General features: G+C 42.1%; 1 protein-coding gene across 1 annotated transcript; it reads right to left on the bottom strand.

The window, feature by feature from the left end:
- Positions 1 to 407: 407 nt before the first annotated feature.
- Positions 408 to 17014, bottom strand: dipk1b (divergent protein kinase domain 1B). Its single transcript, XM_036529457.1, has 5 exons — positions 16460 to 17014; positions 8538 to 8672; positions 3224 to 3331; positions 2513 to 2689; positions 408 to 1963 (listed from the first exon to the last, which is right to left on the bottom strand). The coding sequence occupies exons 1-5, from the start codon at positions 16523 to 16525 to the stop codon at positions 1151 to 1153; spliced, it is 1299 nt and encodes a 432-aa protein (XP_036385350.1). The 5' UTR covers positions 16526 to 17014; the 3' UTR covers positions 408 to 1150.
- Between the last annotated feature and the right edge of the window lie 1396 nt (positions 17015 to 18410).

Genomic DNA, 18410 nt, shown 5'->3' with positions numbered 1-18410 from the left:
AGTACTGCACACCTACAACTGATATGGCTATCAAATACTCATATAGTACGCCATGTCTCGCATATCAATGGATTTTCACTGCTGTTTACTAAGTTATGAATGGGCAGAGTTCCTTATTCAGAGCAGAACTTTTTTGAGGAAGAGAGTTTTGCAGAGGACTTGCCTCAAGACAGCCACATATAGAACAATACCAAGACAAGTAATGTGACGACAGTCGTTTTGTAGATGTCCCATCCATCCTGAGACTTTATCATGACCTGAAATATGTCAGACACTGGTAAAGTTGAGAAATACATGACAAATATGACAAAACGAGGAATACAATGACTTCCAACTTTTTCTCCCATTTTGAGGATGAAGATGAACTCTTAGTTGGCTTTCAAGAAAATTATTTACAGTTTGTGAGCTCTTAATACAAAAGGTTAACACTTATTTCTGGTTTGGTAATATTATCTAACTGCCTTTACTGGAATAATATGGTTAGAAAAAACATACAGGAACCGAGTGTTTCACCTCATCCAGGTCTAGGGTTCATCTACATTTAACCACAAAGAAAATTGGTCTATACACAGATATACACACTTCCATCCTGCCTCTTCTCCGGTTACACACACACGCATACACTACGCAAACATTGCCCCTGGGAGTGACACAGCCTTTTTTTATCCAGACAGTAGCGTCTGCATGCTTTGTCCAGTGTGTTACCCAAAGGCTTTGCATTATCAAGACCATATATAACTGTCATGTAAGCATGGCCCTGAGAAAGCTTAGCAACAGATACACAGTCATCATAAATGTATAAGTCATGGTTTTCCTTTGACAAACACTAAAAATCATCCTCAGAGGTTGTGGTGCAAAGTGATGTATGGTAGTGATATAGTATGTTGTATTTCTGTAACTGCTCTAGGACCAGTCCACAGTTTCAGGTTTACCTGAACTCAGTTAACAGACATTTCTTCTCTTCAAAAGAGTTTGGCAAATAATTAAATCAGTAGTGATTAAGAGTCATTTTTTTCTTTGTGGTTCATTGAATCAGCATAATTTAACAGGACTTCAGATGCCTCTATAAGAAACAAACCTGGAGACAGGGAGGGAGGGAGAGGGGGAAGGGTGTGCGGTCTGTGTTCCACAGTGTGTGGCCTGTTGTGCTTCAGGAGTATTTAGTGTTGGAGATTTTCTTCCACAGAAGGGTCTTGAGGTTGTTGAGGACGAGCGAGTGGTGCACCTCCATCTGGCTGGCGAGGCCGCTGAGCGTCACGCAGGTGCGCAGCTGCTTCTCCAGATCTTGCCGCAGGTCGGGCGGGGCACCGAACAGCAGGTATTCCTGGAGCAGCTGGCACACCTTGGCCAGGTTGGGCTGCACCACCTCTGTGTTGCACTGCTTGACCAGCTTGTCACAGGTGGCGGTGCAGTCCTTGCCATAGGTGCAGTCCATGTTGGTCTCGCAGCGCCGGCCCTTGAGGAAGCCGCGCACCGCCATCTCAGACGCCACGCTCCGCAAGTCGGCCATCTTGCAGTCATACTTGGCGTTGAAGCCCACGTGGCGGGGGCTGGCATCGCACATGAAGAAGCTGCCATAGGAGCCGTGGAAGACCTCCTCCACAAACTCCAGCAGTCCGATGGTGATGCGCGCGCGGCGCGGCCAGGCTGGGGCCAGCCACTGGTTCAGGCTGGTGCTGAGGGCGGCAGGCACCAGCGGCTGCAGGTAGTGTGGGACCTCCAGCCTGTAGAGGGAGCTGTGGCCCACCCGTTCCGTCACGTACAGGTCCCCACAGAAGCCCAGCAGCTTGGGCGTGTGCTCCTTCTCCTGCAGCGCCACCATCAGGAGGAACTCGTTGACCTGCAGCAGCGCCCACACCGACTTGGCCTCCGCCAGAGAGACCTTGCCATCCTGGTTGACGTCGGCCAGGGTAATGATACGCCCGACCAGGGTCCCCAGCGAAGGCTGTTCCCCAAGATTGGACTGCACCAGGGACACAAAGAGCAGACCGTGAGACACCCAGCCGCATTTCCTGAGGAGACACTAAATTTGAACCTTACTTTAGCCAGCCACCATTAATTAGATGAAAGTCTTCTGTCACAGTGATGGTATACTGCCATATGAGTCCCCTTTCTCTGGCTGCCCATAACTCAGGGATTGTAAATTAGCCTGATAAATCAGACAGCCTGACTCCATGCTCTGTTTAATGCAGGCAAACGCACTGTACTGATGTTATTTGGTGCTCGCGCTCCTGCAGTTTGGCTATTTTTGGCGCACAGCTTCAGCCTCCTGGGATGTGCTCTTTGGATCCCTCCCTGCGAATGGAGTGTTACATATGGGACTGTATACCTCCTCTACAGTACAGTATTCTCCACTCCTCGGTTCATATTACCACCATTAGGTTCTGTATCATAAATGATAAAAGCATTTTTAAAGGAATTCAATTTCGGCGATTGATTTATGAAACTCGAAACTTGTTTTTTTTTTGATATTGCATAAGATTACTATGTGGGTGGGGAAGCAGTCACAAACCTTGAGGAAATTGTGGAGCATTTCCCGGAACTCATCCATAGAGGTGCCGCGGGTTGGTTTATCAAAGAGCGTCATCTCCTGCCGCAGCACAGAGTCTGGACCTCCATCACCCCGTAACGTCTCCTCAATCCCGCACTTTATAATTACCGGCTTGTCCTTCCAGATACCACCATAAACCTGTGAGCCCAGAGACCCGGTTACCCAGAGTGCCTTGGTCTCACGTCACCTGAACCAGTGGCTCTTTCTATAGTTCCCTTGTTCCCAACAGTTAATTTTGGTTTGTCTTGGCATAATGACACTATTGACTTAACACAAAATCTGTCCTTAATGGTGAGACAAAATCAGACTCATTTACATTTACATTTAGTCAGTTAGCAGACACTCTTATCCTTACAACAGTGTGTACAAGAAGGTTAATCTAAGAGCAGAGCCACACTATCCATATACTAGTGAGTCATTACACAAGATGTCATATTCTGTAAAGTGTCAAAGTAGGTGCAAGAGCAGGTTTGCTGACATTGCAGATGTGTTTTGAGAATAAAGCATGAAGGAGTTCAGTGTTAGCTGAACCAAGAAGCAGTTTGAACAGATGAATTTTCAGTCTGCGGCAGAACCCAGATGCGAGCAGAGGAGGTAGACTCCTGCCTTCAGTGTGCTACGCTGTAGTTTTGCAGATGTTTCGTGGCTAAGAGTGTCTGCTGCACGGTGTACCTGGTGCGTGGGCGAGGTGGACATGCAGCGCTGGAGAGTCAGGGTGTTCTGCTCACACAGGGACTTGCAGGATGACCCTGAGATGATGCCTCTCCTGTAGTGATCACACTGGGGAGATAAACAGGAAGCGGAGCTCCATCAACAAAAGGAACGCCCACAGCAGTCTCCACAGCAGGTGTTAAGGCATAGCAGGCGGTGAATGAGTCTCGCACCGGTGCAAGGTCACACAGCCTTCCGGGACACACTTGGGCACTTTATACTTACTCCCTTTGCTTTTACAGCCTGTGGGACTGTTAGGCAAAAAGGACACGCGGACTGTGAGCAGTGACCTCCTGCATTGTATTACAGTTGCCATGGCAACATTCTTTTTCTGGCTCATTTGACGTGAGCCATCCAATTACAGGAGAGCTCTTTGGCCCTGCTGTCCAGTGAGGGGACAGATTTCAGATTTGGCCGTGTACACTGCCCCTGTGCATGCACAGAGCACCCCAAGGGTGTTTAAAGCAGTGACGGCCCTCTCCAAACATGTTAATTCTTGCTCCGCTTAAACATTCAGACCGAGGAAGGAAGGATCTCTCATTAATAGTGCTGGCTGTCCAAATAGATGACACATCTCTCTCCTCTTGTGCTTTCTCTGACAAGGGCATTCTGCTTCAGACAGAAGGGCCACTACCTTTCACACCTGAAATGACACAGGAAAAAACTGATTTCCTCTTTATTTTGAAAGTGTCAGAAAACAAACCCTCACAAATAGAGTCTGCCTTTTGTATATTATTGATTGAGTTCTTGTGCTAGATAGGCAATGCGTGATTGTTTTGTTCTGATTGCAGTTGGGAGGTGAGGGACATCTGTCACCACATGTAGCCTACAGTATTTTTTTCTCCTCAGGAAACCAATCCTTTGGTTTATATTCCCTCTTAAATTGACAATTTCTTTGCTAGTGTGCAAGAAACCCTCATACATATTCTTTATCAGTTCCAGATATATAACTGGAGTATTTCCAAAACAACTTTGGTGCAGTATTCACTCAGGAGCAGAACAGCATCACCTCATCCAAGACTTGAACCCACAACCTTCTCATTGCAAGTCAAGCAGCATCTTTGCCCAGCCACTGCCCTGAATATCAAATAAATCTGCATGATTGGAACTGCAAAGTTGTAAGGTTCAACCAAAGTACAAAGAACCCTTCCACAGGCATAAAATCAAAACCCAACAAAGCGCTTCACCTATTTTACATTTTCAAAACCTTGAACTGCAGATGCAAAAAGGGAGTGTTCAGACAGTCTGTCTGACAAATCAATCTAAGTGACAGCAGAACAGAAAAAATCAGCCTTAAGTATTGGTCCGCCCACAGCAGGGGACAGGGGTTATTCACGTTTCTATAGAAGACTGACAGGGTGTTGACTGTTCAGCGAGACTACTTACTTACATTATTCAGTCTTTTCCATTCTGACAGTTTGTTGTCTGTCTTCAGAAGGTGTCTAATGTGTAGATCTAAGGACCTGAGTTACTGACATCAAAGGCTGTCACACACTCTGTCCCGTTCTTAAGAACAATGACAGAATACACAACAGAGGAAAGTAATACAGCCAGATACATCACATTATTTGTATAATTATTGAGACAGCATGACTCTTCACATTTTACATGTATTATCTGGCTGTTTGCAAAACTACAGGTATGGATTTGGTACTCTGTGTAGTATGGCTGATGGCTGGCAGACCCATTTTCTATCGAGGTATCACTGGTCATCTTTCTCATTATAAAATCACAGCTGAACAGAATATTACAGTCCTACTGCAGTCCACGGATCAAAGAGGTGATCTCCTTTGAACTCAGACATGAAAACGCTGTTGCAGGACTCAAAAGGTACATTTTGAGAGAACATTTTCAAGACAGTCGTTACACTTGGAATATACCTCTCCATATTATTAAACACGGCACTTTAAGAGGATACTGGCCCTAAGAGATCATTAGTGGTTAAATTACAGATGGCTGTGCATTTTTCCGAAATGACACAGCGTTAATTTTCAGACCACACAATCCAATGCTGCAGTGAGCACATCTTCATCACAACTTGTATAATTCAGCTTTCAGTGTATCGTTTGTTCCAGAGTTATTTCCCTGTCCGCAGATTAACAACCATTAAGCACAAAGTGTTCTCAAAACACAAAAATAGCTAAGAGGACAAGAACACTTTCCCCTGGGTAAGATTTAGAACAGGTAATTTTTCTAGCATGTCCACACACCACATGAACCTAATCTTGCCTTTTAATCCTACGGGGGATGATGAGGTGGATGAAATCTAAAACACCGACTTTGAGTGATATTGTGCAGTGTGAGAAAACGCACTGTCCTTTTGCTGCAGTGCATTGCCTCAGGAGCCTGGACATCCTCGCCAAACACGATGTGCTTGACATCTCATCATATTCTGATATGGTTTAGCACAGGGCTCCCTGCTCTGTGCAGGGAGTCCTAGCAGAAGGCTGTGCTGGTTTATTGCAAACCCCACACCGTTTTATCACACATGGTTGGTACAGTTGCTACAAGGCACTGGGGACACCTGCCAACACAGGACGCTGTGACAGCAAAACAGTTGCAGTCACAGCTACAGAGTGGTTCAACCACTGACAACCACTGTGAAGAACTCCGCTTAATGTGCATCTTTCTCGCACTTTGATTTCACTTCAGCTACACTGAAAAAGGTGCATCAAAAGTATTTTGGCAGCAGCGCTAACGTATGCAGAAACAGGAATAAGGATGTTTCTTGCATGCTTAGAGCAGCGTTGCAAAATTGTTCTTGCCAGCAATTAAGGATGCTTTCCCCTGTGCCTTTTTAAAGTACATTTGTGATTCTGATAGATTTTTATATCAGATTATATATTAGATTTGGGGTTTTTTTTGGTGAAAGTGGGAAGAGCAAAAATTATGACACCTTCCCTATCAACAGGTAAAATGACTGAAACCAAATAGTGACAGTAATTAACAGTGACAGTGATTAAGGGTGATCCAGTACCATAGTGCAATAAAGCTACAGGGTGAAACTGCAATGAAGGTGCCTCACCAACTTGCTGTCTGAGCATCCTTAGGCTGGTCTCCACAAAGCTGTCCAATACAAGGACAAACGACAAAAATTCCAACCCTGCAAGGACTCCGCTCCAGCCCCCACACAGGTCTGGAGGCAGCTGATCGAGGCAGCAGACTTCCTTCCTGCCCCGCTGCCACATAAAGACCCCCCCCCCCCAGGGTGGAGCGTCCAAGGGGCCCGACTTCCACCGTGTCCACGGAATAACATTATTAATCCACGGGAACCTGAGCCTGGGCCATGTCCAGGCAAGCAGGCCGCCTAAATCTGTAATAAGGGGGGAGAACAAGGCCCTGGTCCTGGCAGTGACGTTCTGCCGGCTGTGCCACATTCAGGCTGCACCCCGGTGACAAACATAGGCCGGGCCAAGCTAAAACCTCCCTGACCAGGAGTGAACCCCATCAGGAGCACAATTACCTCAGGCCAGCTAGCTTACTGCTTCAATACTGCAATAACAACATGAAAAAAGGTTAAGCCGGAGAATTAGTAAGGTCTGAGTCCAAAATTCAGTTGCTTTACGTACATTACATGTTAGAAACGTTAGCGTGTCTCTATTTTTGGAGGCTGTATTTTATTGCCATCTACCAATGCTTTGAGGACAGCCTTGGAAAATATTGGCAAATAAAGTAAGAACTTTATAAGAGTGTGCTTCTTTTCAGCTTAAGGGAAAAAACAGATTTACCTCTTTGTTAAGACTGTACTAAATATCTTAAAAGGATATTGGTTCTCCACCTCCACTGAGGTTACTGCTAACTCGACCGAGCACTCCTTGAACTCTGGGGTGGCTGGAATACACGTGTGCACAAGTCAGAACAACCTTGCTGGGATTCAGTTATAGCCAGGACTTTGTTAAGGCCTGTATCATATTTATAGCTGGAGTAATTTAACTCCGGGGGCTGTTTAACTCTCCTACTTTGAGCTTTGTCATTAAGTGCCTAAATCATACTGCCATGTAATGAAAAAACTAACAGAAAATCTTATATTGTTTGAATGTGTTTGTCTAATGTAAGTACAAATGATAAAATATAAGCAGTGAACAGCCCCCACAGCAGACTATATTAACAGTAGTAAATATAGCTACACACAGCTTGGAGCAGGGCACAAAAAAACTTCTGTAAAGCCCTGTGTGCAATTATAGGTCAGAGGGGAGAATGACAGAGTCACTGGCTCATTTCTTGTGTGGTTTATAATGAGACAAAATATTCTACATTCTAATATTGCATGTCGTGCCATACACTGAAATTGCTTGTAAATATGCTAAGGCTGTAGCTAAATTTGGTAGAAGCAATAATGCATTTTATACAAGAAGTTATGAAAGGGATCATAAAAATATCATGTGTGCCAATGTATAAAATGAGTTGGGGTGAGCAGATTTTCAGCTTTGTACTATCTGTGTACTATATGGGTCTGGGAAGATTTTTGAAAAAAAATCAATAAGAAATTACATAGAGTGTTCTTTCCATGTGACCTGTTAACCCCAATTTGTTACCAAGGACACTTGCCTTTGCCCTCTATATATGAACTACATTCTTTACAATTTTGAGGAATCACTTCAGATTTATTGTCATTTATCTTCCAAAGTAAAAGTATTACTTCAGACAGCATGATTGGCAGGTGTCTGCTATGTTACCATAGCAATTTGTCCCTCCTGATATGAGACAACCAAGTGTCAAGTTTAAGATTCTGCATCTAACTGGTGAATACTGAACATTTTCTGAATTGAATGAATGCAATGAAATGAAGTATGGTACCTATACACTACTGTACCAAAAAGTACTGCTTTTGAGTATTCAATCCAAAAAAGGTAGCACGGGAGTATGCTTTTGAGTATGCAATGCCCCTATGCCCCCCCCCCCCCCCCCCCCCCCCCACACACACACACACACACACACAAGCATGCCATGGAAAAATCAAACAACTGACCTGTTAGAAAAATAACAAGAACAATCAGAACAACTTCATTAGGGTGCCTCTGCCTAACTGTAGGATTTAAAAGGACACACCTTTTAAAACTAAAACAGGTATGTCTGTGATTTATCTGTATCTGTTGTATCATGTGAACTGGAGGGCCTGACTTGCTTCAGTTAAGTCTTGACAGTTAATTGTATAAGTGTCCTTGCTATAGGCAGGCATGCAGAATTTAAGCCCTCTTTCAGAGTTCTCTGTCCCTGATCACATGAATAAAAAGGCTGGTGACAATATGAAAGAGGAGGGGCACAGTCCACTTACAATGACCATGTGGCAGACGTGTCCGCGGCACAGCTCGGAGTAGGTGGAGTAGTGCATGTAAATGACCCAGCTGCCCACCAGGATTCCCAGCCACACCAGGAACAGGTACTTCACCTTGATGGCTGGGAGACGGCTCTGCAGGGAAAAGAGGCAACAGGGGAGCGGGCTCAGGCAGGGACCAAGATAATGCCACATAAACACATGCTGACAGCTTAAAATGGGGAAAAAGGGAAAATAATACTATCCCTTTCGCGCTCGTGCAGGACGGGTGCTCATGACGCTGACTGCCGCCACCATGTACGGGGATTAGCGGGCTGCACTACTTTGGCAAAAACACATTCCACGCATCAAAGGTGCACTTCGGCCTCACAGAACGCTACACCTCTCACATCTTCAACACTAGTTTTACTGGGCTAGCTGACGCACTTTCACCCCCTGAAAATGTCTGACCTATTTTCAACCGATTTCATTTATTTGTAAATCAAAAGCGAATGCCCACTGGGAGAGCTGTTAAATCAGCCAAGCCTCAAGTCAATAAAACAAATAGTTCTCCTGATACAAACTATTCATTTTCCAACACATAGCAATAACCTTGTGATGGATGCCCTGTGGCTGGGCTCGTGCAACGAGATCCTGAACAAAATGTAATCACTGCCTCTTTGGTCCGTCAGGTAATTAAGTTTGGGGAAAGTGACTTCAGCTGTTTAAGCAGGCACGGTGGTGTGATAAGGTGACTTCGAACCAATCCTACACAGAAAAAGTCTACCCACACTTTGGGAACAAATGCACCTATGGAAAATGGGACATGAGTTCACTCTGACTGATATCACAATGGGCACATTTGTATTCAGCTGTTGTGTTTTCTCTTCATAGGATGCATCTGAAGCAATTATCTGTTATTGCAATTATCTGTTATTGTTTGGGCTTGTAACCCAAAAGACTGCTGGTTCAATTCCCCTCTGGGGCACTGCTGTGGTACCATTGGGTACTTAATCCAGCATTGCCTCAGTAAATATCCAGCTGGATAAATGTAAACATGTAAAAATTGTAACCTGTGTAATGACAATAAATATAATAATGACAATATAACGTAATGCAATCTAATGGTTCTTATGGCGATTCATTGCATCCTGCCCTGCTCCTCCAAAGCACTCCATTTCAGAGCAGCTCATTCCTAACTACTTCAGGGCTGTAATTCTGTAAAAGCGAAAATAAGAGAAACAGTGCCATTGATGGCTACACGAGAGCATCTCCCTTTCTGCTTTCCGGCTTCATTTCCTTTCCCATCCAGAGGGTGGGTCGGCTGAAGGTGAAGACACCTCCTGGCCCGTAGTTGCCCCATGCTCACGGGTGGTCGGCTCCCCCCGGGACCCCTGCTGTCCGAGACGCGCCCCAGCATGGCCAGCGGCGTCAGGCCGGTCCTCCCTCAGCAGGTGGCCGGTGCAGCCGAGCACAACAAAATGCGTCAGGAGGGATAGCTCACGTGCTGCCGGGCACTGAGAGCTCTGTGTCTTCCTCTTCCCTTGATTAATCACAACTGACCTGCGTTTTGCACATGCTATCAGAATCTGTTATCCCTCCAGCTAGTGGCCCCTGTCCCCACCCCCACCTCCTAAATGTGTTCGCACAAGCTGCTGTCCCTCGCAACACAAACACACTTTCAAACATCACAGGAAGGGATGCTAATTTTCTGGGAGCTGATCTCTCTTTCATTTTTAGCCTTTGCATAAATCTTCACGATTGCACCTATTAACTAAAAAGTGTTGCACTCAATGGCTGCAGATAGACCTTATGACTGATGACCATCTTTATTTCAGCACTGAAACAACCTCAATCCATCTTTTGACCAGCAGAAGAATTGACACAGGCAAACTCATTCCCACAGGCAGGCTGCTCGGTGTTAATGTTAAATGAGGGCAGCAGAGCTTTTCAAATTCAACATTATTAAGACTGAGGTGTGAAACAACCTGTCATCAACATATACTCAACCCCACCTGAAAGGTCATTTGTGCAACTCTCTAATCTCTTTTTTCAGCATAAAGCAGTTAGCAGACAAAGCTGTGGACTTTGTGGTTGCATTTAGATTCTACCCCAAATACATTGTTTTGTATTAAGCAGTGCAAATTAATAATAATAAAAATTTAATTAAAACATTCACAGTACAAGCACAATGGCCTTCGCCACATAAAAGGAGCCTACTGCAATACATGTCATTATGCCAGGCAGACACATTCATGACCTCTATATGGGTGTAGAAAGCACTTAACCCAGGTTAAACCATTCTAGATAACCACCTAATTAATGATCGACCTGCACAGAAGAGCACAGTTCACTACAGTACACAATCCAAATCACTCTGTAAGAAAGAAAGAAAAGTAAGCTGGAAGAGCATGTATAAATGTATCAACTACCAATTCAACACAGGAGCAAAGGTGTCCTGCTTCAGCGTTAAAAAAATGTAAATGAAGACATTCTTTTTATGTAACACTATTTCCACACATAATCAATCTACACTAAGCTACATCCCCTTAAATCTGCACACCTCGTGTGTGACTTCCAACTGAAATGGTTCAATAAAATGCTTGTTTTATACAAACAAAAAGACAATATCAATGAATACTTAAATGCTGAAAACAATTTGAGCTTGATACTTCAAAACCTAGGTATGACTCACCCATGTTCTGCTGCCTGAGCGCAACAGTGCCTAGCCTATTAGTGGAGAGAACATGAAACTATTATATTTCAAAATATGTTATTTTCATACATACATACATTCTCATTCTCATACCCAAAATGGGCATACAATATCAATTTTGTAGATTTTGTAGATTTTGTACAATTCAACAATTTATGCTAATCAACAAAACAGTCTGATAATGACATCAAGCAAGTTTATTTGCACAGCCTACTTATGATATAATTAAGATTCTGAATGAATGTTTTCCCCACTGAATGCTTGGAATAATTGATTAGTGCCCAATCAATTTAATATTTTTGCAAACTACACGTGACAATATTTACAAGTACAATAGCTAGCTCAAAATCTTTGCTAAGGTGGTGTATGCAAGATCATGTTAAATTAACAGCAACATAGTTCCAAATAACAATATACAGTAACAACTGAGCCAATAGCAAAAAGAAGTTATTATTATAGCTGACTTCTAGCCAAAACAAAAACACAGCCAGATGAGTTCGCTTGAGTTTTCTAAAAATAAACAGCTAAACTCAAGAAACAATATGACTTCACAGTCAAGCAACTCAGAGCAAGCTATTAACAATCCTGTCCTCAGAACAGAAGCAGGGAGCACAATGTCCATACAATGGTTCTGTATTGATATTAGAAGAATGAAATCTGTTTGATATCCAATTCTGAATTATCAACTACAGTTCAGCTAGAGCAAGCAATTTATATTATATATTACTGTAATGTCTTGATCAGGAAAAGCTAAAGTCAGAGAGAGTGATTTGTCTTCTCAATATATTAAATGGGTAGACCAAAATGACACCTTTAACAAGGGGATATAAGTGATTTTCTCTAACACTGGAGTAGCTTTTGTTCCACATACCTGCAGATACATTAAACGCAACACACATTAGCCAGCTAGGTTTTCTGCACACTCAGGATGGATATCAAAAATTGATATCTCAGACCCCTCACTATACCACAATCTGCCTATAGGGTACATACTCCTGACTCCTACCATAGCCTTTGGTCCTGGGCTCTACCTCATGAAAAGTAAACACGTCTAGGCGATGTAAATGGACATATCGTCATGTATACAGCACATTGCCTGCCCTTACGATGTAGACTGCCTTCCTACAATTTTTTTGATAGCAACAACAAGTGATGTTGGCATAGAATTATCCAGCTGCAATGCTGTCTGCATCATTACCAAGCAGAGGCAGTCAGCCAGCTACAGTTTTTGTGATCTGAATCGATATTTCTGAGTTGAGAGCATAACAGCTTGCACTCCAGGATTCCTGTCTTCCTCAATCACTATTAGGAGAAATAGTGTATTTAAAAAACACATTAATAAATAAGTAAAATTGTGTACGCCTCTTCTCAAACACTGTTAAATCTAATTTTGTTGTGTGAGACTCTTCACAGGTAACTGCATAACTGCCTGTGATATTTAGGGTGGTACAGCAGGTGATATATCTTCTGATATGCAGAACACTTCTCCCTAGCGACAGATGTTCTTCTACACTGGCAAATCAAGCAGGTGCAGCTGCTGCGTTACTACATCACATTGCTCTGTTGTAGAAGACGTAAAAAGCAGGTGACAAGGCCAGAAAGATTGTGAAGGCTGGTTGTCACAAACTGAGGAGTTCACTATTGCTAAAAACCATCTCTAAAAAATGGGAAGCACTAGAGATGTGCATGATAAAATAAATACAATGGTAGGATTGTCTCTTCCATGGAAAATCTGATGAGACATGGAAGATTTTCTGTGGCTGTTTTTCTAATGGCAATGTTCAGATTAATGTAAAAGGCAACATTATGAATACAGAGTGACTGGTGTACCAGCAAACATTTGTTCTTGTCAAGTGTGTGACGTTATCTAGCAAGCAGCAGTCATCCAGCCAGAATGGTGCCCTGGTAGCTAACCTTGCTTGCAATCAGAGAAGATAGTAAGTGTGTGTATGCTTCTTTCTCCTCCTTTTTGTATGCATTTTCCACTAATACAAACGTTAAGCTACGCTCCAGGCTGAATACATTATGTCACCCGTATCTCCAATAGGCTGCCATGCATGTATTTGGGAAGACAAAAATCATACCAAACGCATTAGCCTATATAAAGTTTTGGAGTTTCTTTTATAAGGTTTTCAGACTTAATTTTTTTTATTTAAGAAGTCATGATTGTGAGCTATGAATACAAAATAGGTACTCCATATTGTGGGAGAATGATATTCACTGTAAGAACTTAGCTTTAACACTCTTAAAAATTCTGAATATACTACTGTGTAAATCCATTTGCAGAGTACTTGCAGCAATGGCACCCAATAAATATTGACACTGGGTGTTGCAGGTTCGAAGTGAACAACGCACTTGACTGTGCTAATATTCATGATGTATCAAAGACTCTCCTGCACTGCTCCATTAACTCACAGATATGCCTCCATCTCTTCCAGCATCTGCAGCACCTATACCCTACCTCTCCTTCCATTAGAATTTCCCAGAACAGAGGCTGAGGGCAATGGAGAGCAAACTAAACTTGCATGAGCCCACAATCCAGGTTTTTATTCTCTGCACAGAATTCAAAATGCTTCCAGATGTTTTTTAGGATAGATTTTTTTCACCTCAAATTATGATTATAAGACAGACTGCATACATTTTTATTTTGTTTTTTTCTTTCTCTCATTGACAGAAATGTCCAGTGCTTCTTTTACACACATGTAAGATGTTTAGAGAATTCATTTACATAGCAGAGAAGCAATTTAGATATCCCTACACCTAACTGCATGATCTGGTTAAAACTAGACTTAAGCAAACCCAATTACCACTCATTTGTAAAAAAAAAAAAAATAAAAAATAAAAAATACTGCGCATATATATATATATATATATATGCAGTATCAAAAGGGCAAGGCCTAATTTTCTGGCTGGGTTATAATACAATGCTTTGGGGCTTTTTATATTAGAAAGCAGCAAAAGATGAATTGGGGCCAAAGGCCAGGACATCTCTTCAGTATATATGAAGGTCACTCTCCATGTCAGTAATGTTCTTAAATTACACTTTAAAACCCTAAACCCAAAGAAAACAAATGGTAGTTTAAAATGAATGCCTTTGCAACAAAAGCCTCAAAACCTAAACATTAACGTGAAAAGAGGACGGCAAAGAGCAAGCCTCTTAAAATAAATTGTAAATAAAAGATTAAGCTTACTACAACCAAACCGGCAAGGGGTCTCGCTTAACTACCAAATTAATAAATTAAATCAGCGTATTGTAAGTAGTCCCTAAGAATTTTTCATGCTTCTAGGCTCACCTGTCATGTAGACTACTCATGTAACTACACTACACTGAGGAGAGTAACAAGTGATGCATGCTGTAGGAACAGCTTTCATTGCATTCCCGAGCCCAGTTATATTCCACAATCAACGTTAGAACGACTGTGTCAAATCTTTTATTCCATTGCTTTGAGCTGCTTTGTCTCTTTCCCACGCTTGCCTTCTTACAGTAAAATAACGTTGCGTATTAACGTTATTTTTCTTCTTTTTAATCATCATCGTAATTCTCACAGAGCTTCAAGCTAGTAAGATTTTTTTTTTCATTTCGCTAATGTAACGATGATAAGGTACTGGCGAGTAGGCTATATGAATGAATAAATATGCATATGCCATGATTAGCTAGGAATAAATAACTTTTCCTTTTTGTCACAACAGTTCGAAAACTCCACGTCCAAACATGGCATTCCAATCGCACATAAACGTTAACTCACTGTGTCAAAAAACTTTCTGAATCAAATTCTGTTCTCCCAATGACAGATTGCACCATTACCAAATTGTCGCCATAAGATAAAACCGCTGGGCAGCTCATTTCACAGCACTGCAACAGCAGCTAGGCCTAACATTTGCGTCCTGGAGCGTTTCAGAAAACCGTGGTTGCACCAATTTCTTCACTGGGACGTCAGTCCCTTATAAAGTCACAAAAAATATCAACCTGCACGCTTTTGTGTCTGTACAGTGCTGAGCTGGGTATACAACGTGCTTAGAGTCGAAGAATGAACAAGCTAGTAAAATCCCTTATTTCGTTATATTTTACTCATTTCCTTTTTAACTGACATGCAGATCCTCAACAAAAACTTGATTGTGTCAGCGATGGAACTGTGTTAAATCCCGACGTAGCGAGGCCATAAATGCAAGATATAACAGACACACTGTTTGGGTTTAGAGCTTATCCAGCTTAAACACCCTAAAACACAGAAAAACGCACATTTTTGCATCATTTCTGAGTCCTAATTACCTCTGACATAATTACCTGCATTTTAATGTTACCGTTCAGTGTACTCTATACCCTTGCACACAGAACCATAACAATCATCTGTAACAACTGAAGAGGGGCTGTATGCCCCTCTGTATGCGCGGCAGTGTTTATCAATGTACTGTAGATTTTAGAATTATAATGTTGATAATGTACCATCATGGATGTATATAAGAGCAAATACTGTTTTACACATTTCTGTCATAGACCATCTACACAGAATAGCCTAGGGGGGTCATTTTCAAAACTGGGTCATGCCGTAAAACTGAACTGGACGCCGTCCGAAATTGTGACAGTTACATACAACTGCGACAGCCACTGTTTTTGTTTTGTCTTCCTAAATGTGGAAAACAATTTCTTTAACACTTCCTCATCATACAAACACCATCGCTTGCCGACAGGACAAAAATCACCCGAGGGGTCAAATTTGGACGTCAGTACCATCAGATGAGCACCTTGACAGGCAAGCACAATCTGGGCTTTCAGAAGTAATACTCTTTTTAAATAACGTAGTAAATTTATAACTTTTAGTAATAGTCTACAACTGTATTACACCGAGGTCCTTTCTTTGATCTCTGTATTAACTACGGTTTGAGCCCAGCAGGCTGAATCCACGAGAATGGCTGGCTAATGTTAGCTACAGACATATCATCAGGAACCTGTTTCTTTTGCACGATGAATGAGCCCACTTTATCATAAGATAACAATGCATAATTATTAGTGTCCACTACACAGCTCCTCCGATGCACATTTAACTCGCTGCTTAATTTATGCCTGACACTGCAGATCATTTTGGAATGGGCTCAAGCAAATGGTAACTGTGAAGTGCGTCCCTTAGTAAATATATAGTTAGCTCACTAGCGAACAGTTTATGCTACCAGGCTTGCAAAATATCTTGCGAATGTCATATTCTCCATGAATTTAGACAACTGTCCTTACCTGTAAGCCTTTGGAAAGGGGACAAAACAGCACTAGATGTACCAGTCTTCGTAAACTCCTCGTCATCTTAAGGTCCGGAAATGAAGCGTTCAAAGATTGTAGATGACTGACAAATCAGTGTACCTTTATTCCGATTGAGTCACATCTCATTGCCTCGTCCGCACAAAACATGATCGAGCATCTCCTGGTTCCCCCGAGATTAAACTGACATACGAGGCGTGCATGTGGGTTGAAATGCAGCTAGAAAGCGTACTTGTCCTTTCCAGAAGACCCAGATAAGGTTAGCTGCAAGTGAGGATCTGGTTGCCGGGTCAACAAGCGCGGATTCCCTGACACGCTGGGTGAGAAGATACGGACCTCTCCATGCAGCGGGCTAGCCAGCTAGCTAATTCTCATTGCAACGCAGTTCATCGTGGTAAAAACAGTAACGGTCGTACCCTATTCAAATAATAAATCAAATTCACAAAATAGCTTGCTACATCTCTTCCAATTTGCTAGCCAGTTGGCTAGTTAGCCTTACAAATCAAAGATCGCTAGGTATGAAAGCAACGTACGATATCTCTAATGCTTCAATGAAGGAAGGGTTTTGTTGCAAATGCCACAGATAGCTTACGTTACTGTCGCAGGAAAAACGTCAACGCTTTTAGCTAGCCGGCTGCATCATATGAGTTCTCAGAAAAGGTCTTTATGTTTTAAGCACCGCAGGCAGTTAGTCTGCTTGCTAGTTAGCTCGCCATGTAGCTACGGCACTGATGCTGCTGAAGTCCCCGTCTTGCAGCTACTGCGTTTCTGAGGATCAGACATGAAGCTTTAATTAAAGGGGAAGTGATGCTCGAGCGAGACCCCCGCTTATAGCCCTCCGATGTAAAAAGAGGAACACTCGACAGGGGAAATGGTACTCGTATTTGGAGGGTGCGGAGCTCCCCGTATTCTGTCGTGAATTGCAGCTCAAAGTTTAGACGTAATTCTTGAAATACATAAGACAATTATAAAGCATTTATAGTATGTATAACATTACTAAGATGCCTTGCTGAAGAGGTCAAGTAATTAGTTTTAGTAACTGGTAAATAGTTTTGTTGTGCAAATTGTGTTACAACTTGTATAATGCTGAATAAATTCATGCGCTAACATACATACAAACTCACACATACATACAATCACGCATACATAAACACACACACAAAGACACACACTAGCTGACTTTGTAAAAATGATTACTGCAATTAAACATAAATAGGGTGAGCCTAAAAAAAGCCAAAAAATGTTTCAGAATTTCAATTTTTTTGACCAAGCACAGAGTTTATACTGTCTTTCTTATACTTTCATATACTGTTGCAAATGTAAATATGGACACTTTTAAGTTATTTGCAAGATAAAATTATTATTACAATAAGGAACATTTAAAATAAAATAAAACCATGGAGTTTCCACACTGAAGGAGTTTCGGCAGATGCACTATGTACACAATTTCTGAAGGCAGGAGGCTCATCCCTCACAGCGGTCTAATAAGGACACTTTCTTAATTAATATAATAATTTGGAAGCAGAAAGACTGCTAATGATAGTATTTTGCAGAGACTGAGACTTCCTGAATGCAATGTCATTCCTAAAAGGACATGGACCTTACCTTGGAAAAAAAATGTTAAAAGAAATTCTGTCAGTTGAACTTGCTTTAAAAAATTCAGTCAATTCAGTCATTCAATTTACATACTATCTTTTTGATACTATTCATGCTTTATCAATGATATAAGACAATTTTAAAAGGAATAAATGTACAAATCAAAGAGCAGGGGAATGAAGAAGTGAAAGCTTTGCTGACCTTGTGACTGACACTCTCACAAGTGTTTCAGGTCAAATCCTTTCACTTTTACATTACATTACATTCATTTAGCAGACAGTCTTATCCAGAGTGACTCTCAGCACTTTTCCCACCATCTTCAGCTTGCTAATAC

Source organism: Megalops cyprinoides, chromosome 5 (genome assembly GCF_013368585.1).
Source record: "Megalops cyprinoides isolate fMegCyp1 chromosome 5, fMegCyp1.pri, whole genome shotgun sequence".
NCBI lineage: Eukaryota > Metazoa > Chordata > Actinopteri > Elopiformes > Megalopidae > Megalops > Megalops cyprinoides.
Note: the sequence above shows the minus strand (reverse complement) of the source record. Positions and strands in the feature narration are given on the sequence as shown.